The 18,456-nt window shown below is 37.5% G+C and overlaps 2 protein-coding genes across 2 annotated transcripts in view; one reads left to right on the top strand and one right to left on the bottom strand.

Moving 5' to 3' along the window:
• Positions 1-18,456, top strand: part of inpp5b (inositol polyphosphate-5-phosphatase B) — a 101,646-nt gene that overhangs the window by 78,932 nt on the left and 4,258 nt on the right. The window lies entirely within an intron of this gene.
• LOC311023984 (B-cell receptor CD22-like) lies at positions 1,987-14,461 on the bottom strand. The gene is made up of 11 exons (XM_084026150.1): positions 14,266-14,461; positions 13,139-13,213; positions 12,628-13,032; positions 11,457-11,732; positions 8,865-9,125; positions 8,707-8,785; positions 8,574-8,625; positions 8,289-8,386; positions 6,955-7,012; positions 4,556-4,654; positions 1,987-2,176 (listed from the first exon to the last, which is right to left on the bottom strand). Exons 1-11 carry the CDS (start codon positions 14,330-14,332, stop codon positions 2,060-2,062), a joined length of 1,587 nt encoding a protein of 528 aa, XP_083882276.1. The 5' UTR covers positions 14,333-14,461; the 3' UTR covers positions 1,987-2,059.

Here is an 18,456-nt window from a genome sequence, read left to right as displayed (position 1 = left end):
TTTTGTTTGTTTTTTGTCTGAAGACAACATAGTTTGTGCTTGTTTATAAAACAAAGAAAGCTGTTCTATAAGAGCTGAATTCAAAGAGTGTTATGAATGGTGCATATGGCACATTGTTTTAACATGCATACGTCAGAAACAAGGAACTCTTTTACAGTATCACAACATTAAGGCAATGTCATCTTGTGTTCATGAATGTCATAGTGGTATCAATAAATATTTCAAATATGTACATTTGCATATGTGACCTTTATTTTATAATTCAGGCATTTTAATAGAAAACGTCTTTTTTACTTTCATATTTGAGGGGCCATAGATTTGATTAAGTTCATATCATTGGTTAATTTCCTCTCTTGTAATTGAAATAATTCATGGTATACTATGACTTTTTTCACCATACTATACTGACTTTCTTCATGACTTTTTTGGACACACTGTACTATGACTTTTTTATATTTCTTTTTACATGCTATGACTATTTTTTTTAAACTTTTTTTGCAATGCTAAACTATGACTTTTTTTGACAAACTATACTATGACTTTTTTAATTACTTTTTTCGAAATACTATACTATGACTTTTTTCATTACTTTTTTGACATACTGTACAATGACTATTTTTTGTGACTTTTTTCGACTTACTACATTATGAATGTTTAAATGAATTTTTCGACAAACTATACCAAACTTTTTGGACACACTGTACTATGACTTTTTGATTACTTTTTCTTTTTACATACTATGACTATTTTTTATGACTTTGTCGACAAACTATACTGACTTTTTTCATTACTTTTTCGACATACTGTACTATGACATTTTTTGTGACTTTTTCGACAGACTATACTATGACTTTTTTCGTAACTTTTTTGATGACTTTTTTCGTGACTTTTTTCGACATACTATACTATGACTTTTTTCGACAAACTACATTTACTTTTTTCATAACTTTTTTGTGACTTTTCGACATACTATACTATGACTTTTTCATTACTTTTTTCGTGACCTTTTTCGACAAACTACATTGACTTTTTTCATAACTTTTTTCGTGACCTTTTTTACAAACTATACTATGACTTTTCTTTCATTTGTTTGACATACTGTGCAATGACTATTTTTTGTGACGATTTTCGACATAATACACTGACTTTTTTTGACAAACTATAGGCTACTATGACTTTTTTCATTATTTTATTTTTTACAAATTATACTATGACTTTTTTCATTATTTTTTCCGACATACTGTACTATGACTTTTTCATAAGTTTTTTCAACATTATTAAAAATCTGATATTATAGAAAAAAGTCATATGTTGAAATGTGAAATTTCAGCAATCAGCAATCTTATTTTCTTGTGTCCCCTTCGTGAAAAGATCCAAGCAAAATAAAATTACCATGAAAATGAATGAAGTAACCTGACAGTTTATCATAACAGTATTCTTTAAACTCATGACCTTTAGTCTTGTGGTTCACTGCCACAGAGAAAGGCTGCCACGTTCATCATGCTACAGTTTATATGGAAAATATCAAAGCTTACTGTTATCACGCAGGTCTGTTTATGATTGATTAAAACCTTTGTATAGAGTGAAAGAAGAAGTTACACTGAGTTTTTTATACTTTTTTATTAATACTTTTGCATTGGTTTTCTGTTAAAATACATACATTTGTTTGTGCTTGTTTATAAAATAAAGGAAAAATACTCTTCTTGCTATTAATTTGGTTTTTATACAAAAGATGAATAGGCCTACAAAGTGTGTTATGAAATGCAGCATTATGCATATGGCACATTGTTTCAACATGCATATTTCAGAAACAAGCAAATGAATTGCTGCACAGCATTATAACATTAAAGCAATGTCATCTTGTTCTGTTTACCAAATGACAAAACAATATGTACAAATATGTACATTTTCCAATGCATACTTTCTCTTACAACTCAGCAGTTTGACCAAAAAATGTGTTTTTTTATGTTAAAATTTTAGGTGCCATGCATTTGGATTAGAGTAGATTGATAAAAACACGTATTTAATATCGGCTCTGCCTGTCAAGTAGTATTTTTATTCAGATATTGACCTCAGAGTACTGTGTGGCCTCTTCATCAGTTCTGCTGGAGTCTCTGCTGGCTCGCTGGCGTCCAGGCTTCACCTTGAAGCTCACCTGTGAAGGAATAATTGACCTCTACTCAGTGGCGGCGCCAGAGTATTTTTTCTGGTTCAACTACGGTGGGGCTAACTCATACGACGGTGGGGCTCAAATCAATGTCAGAATTTCAATGTGAATATATAACAACACCCAGTGGCGCTGCCAGCCGGAATCCAGTACGCACTGGGAGGACTTTTTTTGAAGGTGGAAAAAAAAAATGATGCTGCTGAACCGGGCCGGATGCAGCCGCATTTTAAGGGGACGATCGCGCGTGTGTGCGCAATTACGCATAGCGTGTGTTGGCCCCTCTCCACTACACAATACAGCTCGGCTCTAGTCTCGTCACCTCTCTGCTGCTGAGCACTGCGGGCCGAGCCGATGCATGTCTCTCTCCCCGGGCCGGCAGAGTTATCATACCGTACTGTGCGTGCGTGTCCAAGCGTGTGTGTGCGTGCGTGGAGTGCTCACAAGCGTGCGCTTGTGTTTAGGTCGGGGATGGAGTGCACAAAAAACTATTTGCACCGGGGCCTATCACCATGATATACGCTACTGATTTCACTGATACTGAAAACATTAGATTTTGTCTTAAAAAAGTATTTTTCCATTTGTTGTTGTATTTGCCGTTTCTGTGCGTACATTGAAATTGAATCCTGGCGGCGGCGCTGACAACACCCTCCCGCAGCTATAAACACGCACACAGTGAGAGAGAGAGACAGAGACAGCGAAACGTGAATAGTTACGTTAACAGCCGGGACCCGAGTGGTCATCTTCCCCTGCAGGTGTCAACGGTGCGTCCGTAGTTTTATCCAACACGCCCGCCACCGCCATCTGTTGTTCCGTCCGACGACGTTTAAAAACAAATGTATCCATGATCAATTTTGACCAGCTTACTAACGTTAACTTAACGTGAGTGACTATAAGCCGTTAACGCGAACTGCTAGAGCCAGGTAGCTTACAAACTAGTAGCCTGCTGTCTCTGTGTCGAGCATACACTAAAAGCGGCTCACATGAGTGACGTTTACGTACGGACTGTACAGTCTGTTAATGAACCCAGATCAGTGACAGTTGTCATCGCAGCTGCCTGAATGCCGTTACGACGTGACGTGGTGCTGCTGTTGAACTCCGCACTTTTCACATGGGAGAGAGAGGGGGATGTGACATGTATCAAAGGATCTCCAGCCGGGATTCGAACCTGAGGCTGCTGCATATATGCAGACATGGGTAAATGGCATGCACTCTAACCACTCAACCACCTGCCTGCCATGAAGAAGCCTATTTATGACTGTTTTGGACTCACTACACTGAGACTAGGCGCGTCAAGCGAGATGAGCGATTTTTATGCCTTTTTAACAATTTTAAATATTTTTTTATTAATATATCCTGACTGACTTTTTCGTGAATTTTCGACATGCTATAGTATGACTTTTTTTTGGGGGGGGGAAATATGACTAAGCCTTTTTATAACTATTTTGCACTCACTACACTCAGATTTTGATTGACACGCGATATAGAAGCATATGTTAGGACTTTTACATCATTTTTACAACATTTTATGAATTTTGTCGATTTTTCACTTTTTTTTCGACATGCTATAGTATGACTTTTTTTTTTCCTGAAAAAATTGATCATGGCTTTTTATGGCTGTTTTGGACTCACTACACTGAGACTTGGTGCATCAAGCGATATGAGCGATTTTTATGACTCTTTAACAATTTTAAATATTTTTTTATGAATATATTCTGACTGACTTTTTCGTGAATTTTCGACATGCTATAGCGTGACCTTTTTTTAACAATATGATCAAGGCTTTTTTTTTTTAAAGATTATTTTCTTGCATAGACACCTTTGTATTTAGCGGTGGATAGAGAGGAAACATGGGAGAGAGAGGGGGATGTGACATGTATCAAAGGATCTCCAGCCGGGATTCGAACCTGAGGCTGCTGCATATATGCAGACATGGGTAAATGGCATGCACTCTAACCACTCAACCACCTGCCTGCCATGAATAAGCCTTTTTATGACTGTTTTGGACTCACTACACTCAGATTTTGATTGACACGCGATATAGAAGCATATGTTAGGACTTTGTCGATTTTTCACTTTTTTTCCCGACATGCTATAGTATGACTTTTTTTCCCCCTGAAAAAGTTGACCATGGCTTTTTATGGCTGTTTTGGACTCACTACACTGAGACTAGGCGCGTCAAGCAAGATGAGCGATTTTTATGCCTTTTTAACAATTTTAAATATTTTTTTATGAATATATCCTGACTGACTTTTTCGTGAATTTTCTTGGTTATTTTGTTGTTGTTTTTTTCTTGGTGGTTTTATGGTAGGGCTAACGGTAGGGCTGACACAATTCTTGATGGGGCTATAGTCCAACCAAGCCCCTCCCTGGCGCCGCCACTGCCTCTACTTCATCCTCACTGGTATCCGTGTCAGATTTAGATGGAGTTGGATCTCGGGCTATGTGTGCTGTGCTGACATTCTCATAGTCCTCCAGCCTTTCTTCATTCTGAAATGTGGAATTGATATAGAGTTTCTTTCTGAATGTCAAACAGGAAACAAATTATATTGTGACAGTATTGTGGCCATAGATGATATCAACAATATACAATATATTTTTTTAAAAGAGTGTAAAAAAGTAGTAAAATAGTATAGTATGCCACTAAAAATGTTTTTTTTCATTATAAATATATCACAAAAATATGACAATACATCATAAAAAAGTCATGATAAATGTAATGGTAAAAAGTCATAATATAATATGACATACTACGCTACGGAAGCGTATTGCATTCACTTGAGTAATTTTTTTTTGGTTTGTTTTTTGGAGTAATTATTTCTGTTTTTCTGAGTAATTTATTTCTTTGGTCTGTTTTTCGGAGTAATTTATTTCTTTGGTCTGTTTTTCTGAGTAATTTATTTCTTTTGTCTGTTTTTCTGAGTAATTTTTTTTTGGTCTGTTTTTCGGAGTAATTTTTTTTTTCTTTCTGTTTTTCAGAGTAATTTTTTTCTGATTTTCTGAATAATTTTTTTTCTGAGTTTAGACAGCATTTGAAACAATAGACGCATTCATTCCTTTGTGAAAGCTCGATAATGGAGGCCAACATGACCGACTTGTTTAGTTTGATCAAGTTCTACTTTGATCTGGGATTAAGACACTGGGAGATAGTCCTGTCTTTGAGTCATATAGATGGTATTACCATAAGTGTATCCACTTTACGCAGGCACCTGAGGACTTTGCGGCTGAATAGCTGAAGATGGGGCATGTGTATGCAGGAGTCACTACAGGTCCATGGGAGTCACTTGCAGGTTCTCGCGGGAGTTCGAAGTATCGCGATAATTCAGAAAAAAAATTACTCCGAAAAACAGAAAAAAAATTACCACGAAAAACAGAAAAAAAATTACCACGAAAAACAGAAAATAAATTACTCCGAAAAACAGGAAAAGAATTACTCAGAAAATCAGGAAAAATAATTAGTCAGAAAAACAACCAAACAAAAAAAAATTACTCAGAAAAACAGACCAAAAAAAAATTACTCAGAAAAACAGACCACAGAAATAAATTACTCAGAAAAACAGGAATAATTACTCCAAAAAACAAACCCCAAAAAAAAATTACTCAAGTGAATACAATACGCTTCCGTACTACGCATCATAATTTAGTATGTAACAAATAATTTCCGAAAAACAATATAGTATAATGTAGCAAAATGCCATTGTATAGTATGTCCTAAAAAATATGAAAAAAATGAAATGAAAATATAGTCATAAACTATTCCATAAAAATTCCAAAAAGTAAATAAATAAAGAAAACATAATATATATAGTCAAAAATAAAAAATAATGTATGTTGATTAAAAATCATTGCATGGTATGGCATATACAAATGGTTTGAAAGATAATACAAAATTAAATTAAAGGAGTCATCACCAGGAAATCGCAATTTCTCTTGTTAAAACATGCATATCTGTGTTTGACCTCAGTTGAAACTTGCCTGAAAGGCTGGAGTTTGAAAGTGGCGCCGTTTTTTCGCTTCTGCTCTTTTTCCGAACAGGAATAGCACACAAGGGTGTGCATTCCTAAAGCACGAGATTTTGATTCTGCGCCTACGGTGACGTCACCGTGGAGGCTACTTGCATAAGCCCACCCCTCTTTCACCACCCAACCCCCCCCCCGTCCGCTACCTGACGTCCTGCTGTGAACGTGTCTCTTCAACCGTCTCTGGCTCTTCACTCTCCGGTTCGGGTTCCGACTCTGGTTCGTACATAAATGCCTGAATTCCGTAAGGTTCGTCATTTAGTGTGTGCGCCATGACAGGGGGCTGTTTATGTTTTGGAGTCTGCATGCAGGCAAGCCCCCCCGGCTCTGTCCTTCCTGCGGCGAATCAACGCGCGCCTCATTACATATTATACAATGCACATCCGGACCAGTCAAAACCTCGCGCGTAATCTCGCGTGATAAAATCGCGGTACGAAAAAGGGTCAGAACAAGCTCAATGTTTGATTAAATTTTTTTTTTTTTTTTCTAATAAGTTTTACGAATTGATCCAAAGCGATCCAAGGGGGGCTGGATACGTATAAAACCAGGTGATGACTCCTTTAAAAAGTATGGTATGCCATAAATAATGCCATTTTTCTTTCCAAGCTCAGACTGAGTTAAACCTGAGAACAAAGCTGACTCTCACAGACCAAGTAGTACTCATGTACATGTGTATAATTGGTAGCTTGCCTCATAATAAAGGACCGTATACTGTACCTCTTAAATCGTGATTCCACGTATTGTTCTCTTAATGAAGTTGTCGTGACTCACTTGTTGTCCGGAGGGCGGATTCACAATACAGTAAACACTGTCGATGCCTGACGCCGGCCTGTGGAATAACAATGGTGACGCGAATTAAACATGCGATAAATGACAGGGAAGACTCTCATTGTGTCATTCGTGTGTGAGGGATCCTTTGACTGCAGTAGAGCCCGACCGATAAAGGATTTTGAAGGTTGATACTGATACAAATGTGTGTTGATTTAAAAATCCGATATTCCGATATATCGCCGATATTTTTTTTCTTCAGAAAAGCGTAACAAAATATTAACAGATTTCCCTTCACTAAAATAATATGATAATGCAGATTAAAAATGAACTTCATTTTATTCTCACAACGGAACAGAGGAACATCAAAATATATTAAAGTTCCGATGAATAAAATGTATAAAAATACAAACTTAAAGTCCTTTGAACAAAAACACAATAACAACAACAACCAAACACAAAGTTACCAGTGTTAAAAGACTTGGTAAGCTTCATAAATATAACTTCAAACAAGACTGGAGACATTCCGTTAAGTTCTATGAGGGTGTTTTGTCCGTTTTTATTTTATTTTTAAAATATTCATTTATTGGCCATTATAAATGCCGATAAAGATAGTTTGGAAAATGCCTAATATCAGCCGATAATATCGGCCCGCCGATATATCGGTCGGGCTCTAGACTGCAGTGTGAGCAGCGGTCTCCAGCTCCCCGTCCCACTGAGTGAGCCTTGTCCTGGGGGGAGGGGGGGTGCTGCCTTAAGGGCTGATTATGCTTCCGCGTAGTGATAACGCAACGGCAACGCAACGGCCACGCAGTTGCTTGGAGACCGTGATGGTTCTGCGTTGGGTTTACGTGTCGAAATGCAATTCAAAGCCACACCGGTAAAGGGCGCTATGGTTTTTGTAAAGACTGACCGACCGACCGAGACTCTTGGCGTATATCATCGTAAGCTTCGTTATAGCGTATTTGTTTACCTTCCGGCTTTAAACGTCCACAATTTTTCAGAACTTGGTGTTTTATTTCTTTGTGCAAAAGCGAGAAGGTGCAAACAATAAAACGAGGTGAAAACAATAAAAGTAGCCTTTTAAAAGTTTAAATGGCGGTGTTTATGAGTGGAAACCGGATAGCGGTCTCCAGCGGATGTAGTTAGCGGACCAATCACAGCCAAAGCCGCTGCGTTGGTGTTGCGTTGGTGTTGCGTCGCCTCGACGCGCGTCGAGGATTTTTGGGAGGTACGCGTCAGGCCCTTGCGTCGGACGTAAGGGGGTCCGCAAGGACGTAAGGGGTCCGCAAGCCCCCTTGCGTTGTGTCGACGCGGAAGCATAATCCAGCCTTTACGTGCTGTCTGGACGGTGCGGCTGCTCTTGTAAGTGGTCGTCCCTGCTCCTGAAAGGCCCCGCCATACCAGGGTCATCCGTCTGATCCCTCCACCAAGCCTGAATCGGTTTACACACACACACACACACACACACACACACACACACACACACACACACACACACACACACACACACACACACACACACACACACACACACACACACACACACAGTTGTACGTCATATTGTTTGTCGAGATGTGTTCAGTAAAGAAGTAGATATCATCACACAAATGTGTCATCACCAGAAAACCGTTGTTCGCAGTTCCTTGCTGATTTGATTTCTTTCTCTTGTGTCTGAAAACACATTAAAGGGACATGACAGAGGTTATAAAATGACCAAATCATCGATGAAACGTGTTTGTATTCATGCTTTACCTGTAGCCCAAGACAATTACGAGAATGAGGAGCGGGATGAAAAGAACAAAGAAGATGGACAGGGCATTCGTTAAGCTTCCTGCGGTTTAAAAAGAGACAGATCGTGAGTATAAAGATTTCACGTTAAAGATCACGTGACCCTTTCTAAATTCACTCACGGTCAAACAGATGGAGCGGCTCGGACGACATTTGATCGATGTCATTTTTTGCGATGCAGTAGTAGGCGCCGGGCTGATCTGAATACACCGTGTGGTTCTGATGGTCAGACACCTTCTCATCCCTTCCCCCATCCTTCACCTTGAACCAGGCGTACTGAGAGACTGGGTCGCTGTGACTGCTGCAGCTCAGCGCCACAGCGGTCGTCCCGTCAGGCCGCTGATGCTCCACCACCCTTGTGATCTTCGTGTGTTTCGGAGCATCTAAGAAGAGAGGGGATACTATCTTAGTGTGCAAAGATCATACAGTAATGAAAACATTTTTTAAAGTGTTTTTGGCACGTCCCAGTGGTCACTTTTATAATAGACATGTGGGAGAACTGGGAAGTTTGCTCTCCTGCCTGAATTAGGCTTTCCATGCAAGCACAGGGAGATCCCAGAACAGAGACAATATTTATAGCAGGGGTGTCAAACTCATTTTAGCTCAGGGGCCACATGGAGGAAAATCTATTCCCAAGAAAAAATCATGGCATAACTTAAAAATAACGGCAACTTCAGATTTGTTTCCTTTGTTTTACTTTGGTCCAAAATAGTACAAGCATATTCTGAAAATGTACACACTACAAATAATGCTCTTTACAGAACACTTCAAATTAGTTGAACATTCTGAGGAAAAAAATGGTGCAATTTCAAGAACACTATGCCTCAGTGATTGGAACTTAGACTTCGTCTCAGTGTAACTACAAAGGCATACAACTTTGAGTCACAGCCTATGTGGGATTCAACAAAATACTCTTCTAGGTATCAGATACTGCATTTATCATTTCTACATCTTAATCCTGAGCTAACTCACCACACCATACAAACTGAGGTAGAAACTATACTAGAGGGTTGAGTTACTCCATGCCTTGTAGGCTACTCTATTTATTGATAGAAAAATAAAAGCTGTGCATGATGCATGAAAAATGCATTAGCAATTTCAATAAACCAACCTTATGAACTGAAGTGACTGACATTATTACAGTAAATCACACACTGTTCACTTTCTTTAAATTTCCACAGAAGATATTAATTTTCACAGAATTATATCAGGCTTCATAAAGTGTCCCATGCAGCATTTTAGATGGGGTTGCCCACTCTTTATTTGACTATTTTTGTACTATTTTACTTATGAAAACGTGGTAGAAGACGTAATAAGCAGAACGACAAAGCAGCTCCGGGCTGCAACTGTTGTTATAGAAAATATACGTGTGAATCATAATTCCATTCTATATATTTTAATTTTAGACACAGAGGGAGCAATTCAAGGTCCATCTTGGTTCATATGTGGTAGACTATATAAATACATGTCCAACCTGTAAAGTATTATACATTCTGATGTACCATTACTTAAAACTTGAAGAGAAGATCATTTAATTGCTGCAAGTTTTGAAGTCATAGTTTGTGGTGTATTTTGTCACATTATGTCTCAAGGTGTCAAAACAACTGAATCAAACTTAATCATATTTCATCCAATGGTGGAGGAATATTGGTATTTAAGTAAAAGTAGTATAAATACCACACCATAAAAATACTCCAGTACAAGTAGAAGTCCTACATTCATATTTTCACTCAAGCAGTACAACCACTTTAGCAGGAAATGCAAAGAAAATGTATGAATTACTTTGATATTATATAATACTATGTACTGTTTTAATGTCTAGTTTACTCTATTTGGTAAATTATCTATAATGATGCCTTATATTTTCTTAGTTAATATGTTTTGTATGTAAACTACAAATCTTCAAAGTAACTACTGTTAATCGAATAGAAAGTATGTAGTTGAATATGTGTGTTAATCTGCAAAAAAATAAGTTAAACCTCATAACTGTATTTATGCAGTGCAGGACTTGATGAATTGATTAATTTTAAAGCTGTGCAAGATGATAGATCCACTCATTGTACATTATGATTCTAGGTCAGAGATTGAGATCTGTTGCCATTTTAAAATCAAGTTGTTTTTATCTTTTCATACTTGGCAATTAAATAAACAGTACGGTGACCTGAAAGCTGTTGAATGTAATGCTAAAACCAGCAGTACAAAGACTAGAAACAGATGGAAACAGCTAGCCTGGCTCGGCCTGAAGGTAACAGTCGGCCAAACAGCATCTCTAAATTGCAGTAATCATCACGTTGTATCTCTTTTGTTTAATTTGGAAAGAAACTGCAGGGTAAAAACGTAAATTTGTCATTGTTTACATGAGATTATGCATCGGGACATTTATAGAATTCTTCCCTGGCAACTGCTTCCCGCATAAAGAGATGCGTTCGTCATTTTGTCATTTCTGCTTTTGTGTGGTTTAGTCTCAGTTTAGTCCGAGTACACAGTTATCTCAATTAATGGTTTTATCCGAAATAAAACATCAGTTTTTAAAATAATAATAATTATATTTTTGTCTTAATCTGTAAAGTAACTTTTAACTAAAGGTAATGGAGTAGAAGTATAAACTGGCATAACATGAAAATACTCAAGTAAAGTAGCTCAAATTGATAAATTAATACAGTACTTACTGTCCCTTACCTATAATAGTAGACAAGACATGAATATGAACTTACATTCGACAGATAAACTGATTTTCCGAATCAAGGATTTGTCTTCTTCGTTGCTTGTTTGGCATGAAAACTCCCTCCCATCGTCATTCCGGTCAGCTGTTAAACTGATGGTGCTCCTGTACATCTGATCTGCTGTTGGATTATTCGTTAAGGATCGTCGTGTCGAACTTCTGATTTGTAGTTCTGAAGGACAGGAACTTCGAGTGGAGCATGTGAGCGTAACGTTTTCAAGTTCCTTTACGACCGGTGGTTTCTCAAAAGTGATCAGGCATGGATTATCTGAAAACATGACAGTGAGACAATGTCAGCAGCAAGTAATAAATGATCATCAATACGGTGCAGATGAATACTTTTGATAGAAGAATGAATTGATACTTTTTCTGCCTTTCTGCTAGTTTTCATATAGCATTATTAGCTAAGCTGAACACTGACTGAGTTACAGAGGCTTTCAAACTAACAAATGATGTTTTGGCTTTAAAATCTAAATTCATGGAGTTGAGAAACTGGATAACAAGCTCAAGTTAAAGCTGGAGACGTGATATTCTCACTTTCCCAGTGTTTGACTCAAAAGGAAAACAGAATTTTGAGATTAAATCTCATGATTGTTAGACTGTTTCCACATAATTGCAGGATACAGACCTTGTGACTAAACTGTGACTAAACTTAACTTAATTATTAAACCATAAGAACTCAGACTCGTGTCTCCTTTAAGGAAAATACATTTTATTAATAATTTAATAAATGTGTGAATATTAAATCAGAAATAATTTATTCAGCTCACATCAGATCACATCAGCCGTTTTAAGGTTAGAAGGCCGACATTTTCAAAACTTGCTTTATATAAATGAGTTTAAAAGAAATGTGGACAGAACTGTTTAAATGTAACACATAATAAAGCATTAGAAGGGTGACATTTGTAGAAACTTACCTTTAGTAACAAAAACAGGCTTTTTTAAATTAGCTAGTTCTGTCAAATGTGCATGTTTGCATCACTTGGAGACTTGACATGAATTGAAGTCAAGGATGAAGCTTTTTCCAGGATATTTAAAGTGTTTAACCCCCCCCCCCCAAAAAAAATACATTTTTCAACATAATTTCTGCCTCCAGACCAGTTCATCTCTCAGTATTTGCACACATAATATATTTGCTGTATATTCAATATATTCACGATTACCTGTAACTGTCAGCATCACAGGTGGTTGGGTAAACCACGACCACGGATGTCTTCCAAGAAATCTGAAGGAGTAGCCTCCACTGTCCGTTATTCTCAGGTCGCAGATTAAAATACTGACTTTCCTTGAGGATGGAGAGGAACTGACCCAACTTGAAGAAGGAGAACCATTATATGTCACTCGGGCTGCAAAGTCAGGATCCACGGGACGTGTTGTTTCATCCGTGCTGTAAATGACGGTGCCGGTCAAAACCTCGTTAACCCATTCTGCATCCTTTACCCAAAACCAGTATGCACCATCAGTTCTAACTGAACGGCTGAGTTCCCATTTGAGTTCAATGCAGGACCCCTCTTTAGCCGTCAGACTCCTGTCAGTGACTTTGAAGAGGTCTTCGTCACAAGAAACATCTGTTGGTGAAAACAAAACAGAAAAAATCAGGAAATGTACGATTCTTTAAAGCAAATCTCATGAAAAGGTAAACATTGTTATCACATGGAATAATAAAATTCCTACTTTTTATTATTGCCAGAAATACCAACCAGCCGACTGTCCGAGCGTTTATTTTCATGTGGCAATACATCTTGATATCTGAAACCCCCCAAACAGAATTACATTATAGTTTACATTTTTGTATCATCATAACACCATAAAACCGCTTCTCTTTTCTTTATTTACACTGCACTGAAGTGATCTCGCCTTGACTTTTAGTTCCGCTCTCAAAATGTTCTTCTTCCTCTTCTTTTTTCTTTTTCTCACAGTTCTTTGAACGATCTGCATTTTCTTCCTCATTATTTCTCTCTCACAACTAGCAGAATGTTATTATGTTTAATGGAAAAAAATTAAAAAACACAAATGTAGTTGTAATAATTGTGTCTTCGTTATGGCTGAGCCCAAAGATGACATTTTTAAGGATTCAGGTGCTGTTTCTTTTTCCTTTCATACCTAAAATATGACTTAGAGGAACGTTGTTTTTATTTCTCATTAAAGTATCTATCAATCCATCCGTATTGCCTTTTTTTGACATCCACTGTGTGTTTAAATCACATTCGTCACCTTCACCATCCATGCGTTCAACACACCAAACAGTATATGTAGAGTGCAAATAGTACAACACATTCGTTTACAGATTTGATCATTAAAGTTTAAATTTAATATCAAAAGTGATAATATTGGGGAGGTTGTTAACCTGTTGCGTGTTGTTTGCACTAGTTTCGCATTCATTCCGTTTAATCGCATATTATTTTGAATGTGTCTGCGTCATATACATCATCTGAAAGCTGCGAGTCTCGTGAATCGAACAAAGCCAGCCGTTTTAGGCTCACGGAGACACATCAAAAGCAAACACAGCTTGTGTGCAAGGAGTGCACAGAAAAAAACCCAATAACAAGACATGAGTTCCCTACCTTTCGAGCTGTCTGGAAGTCCAAAAACAACATGTGGCATGATGAGGCTTGTTCAGGAGGGTCTTGGCTAGACTTGACTTGATTTATCACGCCGACGAGAGCTGCAGGGGCCTGTACTACGAAGCGAGTTCAACATACCCAGGGTATCTTTCACAGATCCAGTTTAAGTAACCCTAACAGGAGATAAGCGGTCACACGAAGCTGGTTATCAACTCGTTAACTCAACCCAGGGTTTACCTGTCCAGCTGTGAGCGCGTGCACATGAAAGAGGCGGCGTTTGCAGCATTTGACCAATCACATCCATGGATCAGTCTACGGCAGCGGAGCGGCGTATTTCACGTACGAGGAGCGAACCATAATCTTACAGAAATACGAAGAAGTTAAACACATAATGCAGGCAAGAGGCAACCGTTTCATCTGTAACATGCAGGAAGGACAGATGGCAAAACCTCGCCAACTGTGTGAATGCGGAAGTCGTATTAATAGTATTAGTAGTATAATATGACTGCCTCATCATAAGGACACTAGATCTGACTGATTTGATGACAACAGTAAATTCGCTGATAGTTTAGTGGTAGAGTTACCACCCTATGTTACGAGGCTCCTTACAGCGGCCCCGGTTCGAATCCGCCCTGCGGCCGTCTTTTAAATCATGTCATCGCTCTCTCTCGTCCCTTTAACTCTTATGATGTCCTTCAGCAATAAAAGGCCAAACATATAACTTTAAAATGATGAATGTGTTGCTTGGATGTATTCTTATAACGTGGTTTATGACAATATCAGCCTCATTCTTTCAGCTGCAATCCCGGCGGTGTAAAAAGGACTTGGGAGCAAATCAAATAAATATAAAAACATAATTCAAAGTGGTCAGTAGGCTGTACGCTGACAAAGACAAAGTCTTTCCCTCCGATGAGAATCTGTATCTCTCATAAAAAACATCGTCAGACACAGACAAAAGGGTTTTGCCGGTCTCTGTACACTCTATAGTTCTCCTACGAGACCCTCTGGAGATACGTGTCCACAGGCAGCGGTGTTTCCCCGCGTCCCATTCATTAGGCTTGTTCGGGATGGTCTTGGCTTGACTTGACTTGACTTGACTTATCACGCCGACGAGAGCTGCAGGTGTCTGAGGGGGCGGGCTAAAAGAGACGGCAGCCAAACGCCATCAAGTCGGACAACAAAGTCAACGTGACTATAGTGCTCAAGCGATAGAACACAGCAGCAAACCAAAGAGGATATGTTTTATATATATTAATATATATATATTACACACACACACACACACATACATATACATTAATACATACTGTATATATATATATATATATATATATATATACACACACACACACATACATATACATAAATACATACTGTATATACAGTATATATATATATATATATACACACACATACACACACACACACGCAAGGCAACATGTGGAAGGCATTTTTTTTCAGTATATTTGTATTATCATTCTATGTTTGTATTAAACAGACCTCACATATAATAGGCCGACTCACAGTACAATGCACAGAACTCAAAGCGACCAAAATCCATCCATCCATCCATTTTCTACCGATTTATCCTGTATTCAGGGTCACGGGGGGGCTGGAGCCGATCCCAGCTGTCATTGGGCGAAGGCAGGGTCAAAGCGACCAAAATAAAAAGGCAAATCATTTCACCACAAGGTGGCCGCCGAGTGCGGACCTGAACACACGTCATTGAACTTTTAACCAATGAGAACCATTCCGCTGTAGCGGAGGTGTGGGCAAGCCAGTTGCAGCCGTCGTGGACCGCGCTGCCAAGCGCTGCAAGAAGCGGCTCTTAAAAACTTGTTCCCGCGATGTTTTGGGCCACGTGATATGGTCGCGACCCTGTGACGTCTTTGTAGTCGGCTGCTAAGTCGGACACAATTCTAGCCATCATGCATCGCTTTCAGGATAAGCGGTAGACAATGGATGGATGGATGGATGGCTTTCTACATTGGTTTCAAAGTGCTGACTATAAGAGCTAGCTAACGTTAGCTAGCTAATGGATTTAGCTAGCTACAAACAACCTAATGGTTGGTTAGAGAGAGAATAAAATCACTATTTTAAATACTTTTTGTTCTTATTTCTTTTACTGAAAAGCAACACAAAATGCGCAGAGGAAAAGCTGTGCTCTGGCCATGGTGAGGTACCCCTCGTGGGAATGCAGTAATGTGATTGGCTGAAAACGAGGGAGGCATCGGATTGGCTACAGAGAGTTCCTTGTTGAAAAAATGCATTTGTGAATCCAGCCACATCAGGAGAGTCTCAAAAATCCACAAACAAATACAAACCAGTTCACACACAAATGCTAACAAGTTCACAAATGAAAAGCGTCTTGTAAATTCAAGTTTAACAGTTTGTATATAAATGTAACAACATACAAATATATTTTTGATGAAAATTGCAAATATTTTCTTAATTCATATATTTATGGATTTACATCACATTTATTTAGAACGAGACACATTTATGTGTGGATCAGACGTCAGGCCCTTGCGGAGGACGTAAGGGGGGTCCGCAAGGACGTAATGGCACTCCGCCACCTGCGTGGGGGGGTTACTGAGAAAAAAACGAATAAAAAGTAGAAAGAAATGTTCTTTTTATAAGTAGTAGTTGTAGTATTGGTGAAATAAAAAAGTAGAATTATATACTGTACCTCCAAGCACCCATAATGTAATTTGGCACAAAGTGCCAAATGCAACTCTGTCTGGATTTTGCCCTACAAAAACCACTGCCAAATACTCATTTTTGGGTGTTGTTTTAATCTACTTTCTACCAGTTGTTGGCAGGCTTGTAGCTGTGGCTTCATCCAGTTTTTAGGCCTAAATACCAGAGCCACAGCTAACTCTCTTTACTCAAAAATAAAAAAAAATTTAGGCGAGGCAAAAATCAGTGTTAGTAACACTTAGAGTAAATCTGACACTTGGAGAAGAAACTTCAAAGACTGTCACATTTATCATGCTACTGTTCATATTTAATATGTTAATGCTAACATTTGTCTGACCTTTCTGTTAATTTATGATTCAGAACCTTTAAAAGAAGCAGTTTTTTATGTTTTTTTGTTTTTTTTGTCTGAAGACAACATAGTTTGTGCTTGTTTATAAAACAAAGAGAGCTGTTCTATAAGAGCTGAATTCAAAGAGTGTTATGAATGGTGCATATGGCACATTGTTTTAACATGCATACGTCAGAAACAAGGAACTCTTTTACAGTATCACAACATTAAGGCAATGTCATCTTGTGTTCATGAATGTCATAGTGGTATCAATAAATATTTCAAATATGTACATTTGCATATGAGACCTTTATTTTATAATTCAGGCGTTTTAATAGAAAATGTATTTTTTACTTTCATATTTGAGGGGCCATAGATTTGATTAAGTTCATATCATTGGTTAATTTCCTCTCTTGTAATTGAAATAATTCATGGTATACTATGACTTTTTTCACCATACTATACTGACTTTCTTCATGACTTTTTTGGACACACTGTATTATGACTTTTTTATATTTCTTTTTACATGCTATGACTATTTTTTTTTACTTTTTTTGCAATGCTAAACTATGACTTTTTTTTGACAAACTATACTATGACTTTTTTAATTACTTTTTTCGAAATACTATACGATGACTTTTTTGAAATACTGTACAATGACTATTTTTTGTGACTTTTTTCGACTTACTACATTATGACTTTTTAAATGAATTTTTCGACAAACTATACCAAACTTTTTGGACTCACTGTACTATGACTTTTTGATTACTTTTTTTTTTTTTACATACTATGACTATTTTTTGTGACTTTGTCGACAAACTATACTATGACTTTTTTCATTACTTTTTCGACATACTGTACTATGACTTTTTTCGGAACTTTTTTCGTGACTTTTTTCGACATACTATACTATGACTTTTTTTTCATAACTTTTTTCGACATACTATACTATGACTTTTTCATGACTTTTTTCGACAAACTACATTGACTTTTTTCATAACTTTTTTGTGACTTTTCGACATACTATACTATGACTTTTTTCGTAACTTTTTTCGACATACTATACTATGACTTTTTCATGACTTTTTTTGTGACCTTTTTCGACAAACTGCATTGACTTTTTTCATTACTTTTTCCGTGACCTTTCTACAAACTATACTATGACTTTTCATTCATTTGTTTGACATACTGTGCAATGACTATTTTTTGTGACGATTTTCGACATAATACACTGACTTTTTTCATTATTTTTTTTGACAAACTATACTATGACTTTTTTCATTATTTTTTCCGACAAACTATAGCCTACTATGACTTTTTTCATTATTTTTTCCGACATACTGTACTATGACTTTTTCATAAGTTTTTTCAACATTATGAAAAATCTCATATTATAGAAA

Source organism: Eutrigla gurnardus (assembly GCF_963514095.1).
Source record: "Eutrigla gurnardus genome assembly, chromosome: 14".
Taxonomy (NCBI): domain Eukaryota; kingdom Metazoa; phylum Chordata; class Actinopteri; order Perciformes; family Triglidae; genus Eutrigla; species Eutrigla gurnardus.
This window is presented reverse-complemented; position numbering and strand designations above follow the sequence as displayed.

Coding starts and splice junctions, on each gene's coding strand:
- LOC311023984 (XM_084026150.1), bottom strand. CDS start 14,332: ATGGATGTGATTGGTCAAATGCTGCAAACGCCGCCTCTTTCATGTGCA. Junction 11,733..12,627: donor TGTGATGCTGACAGTTACAG/GTAATCGTGAAT, acceptor TCATGTTTTCAG/ATAATCCATGCCTGATCACT. Junction 8,786..8,864: donor GCCGCTCCATCTGTTTGACC/GTGAGTGAATTT, acceptor TTTAAACCGCAG/GAAGCTTAACGAATGCCCTG.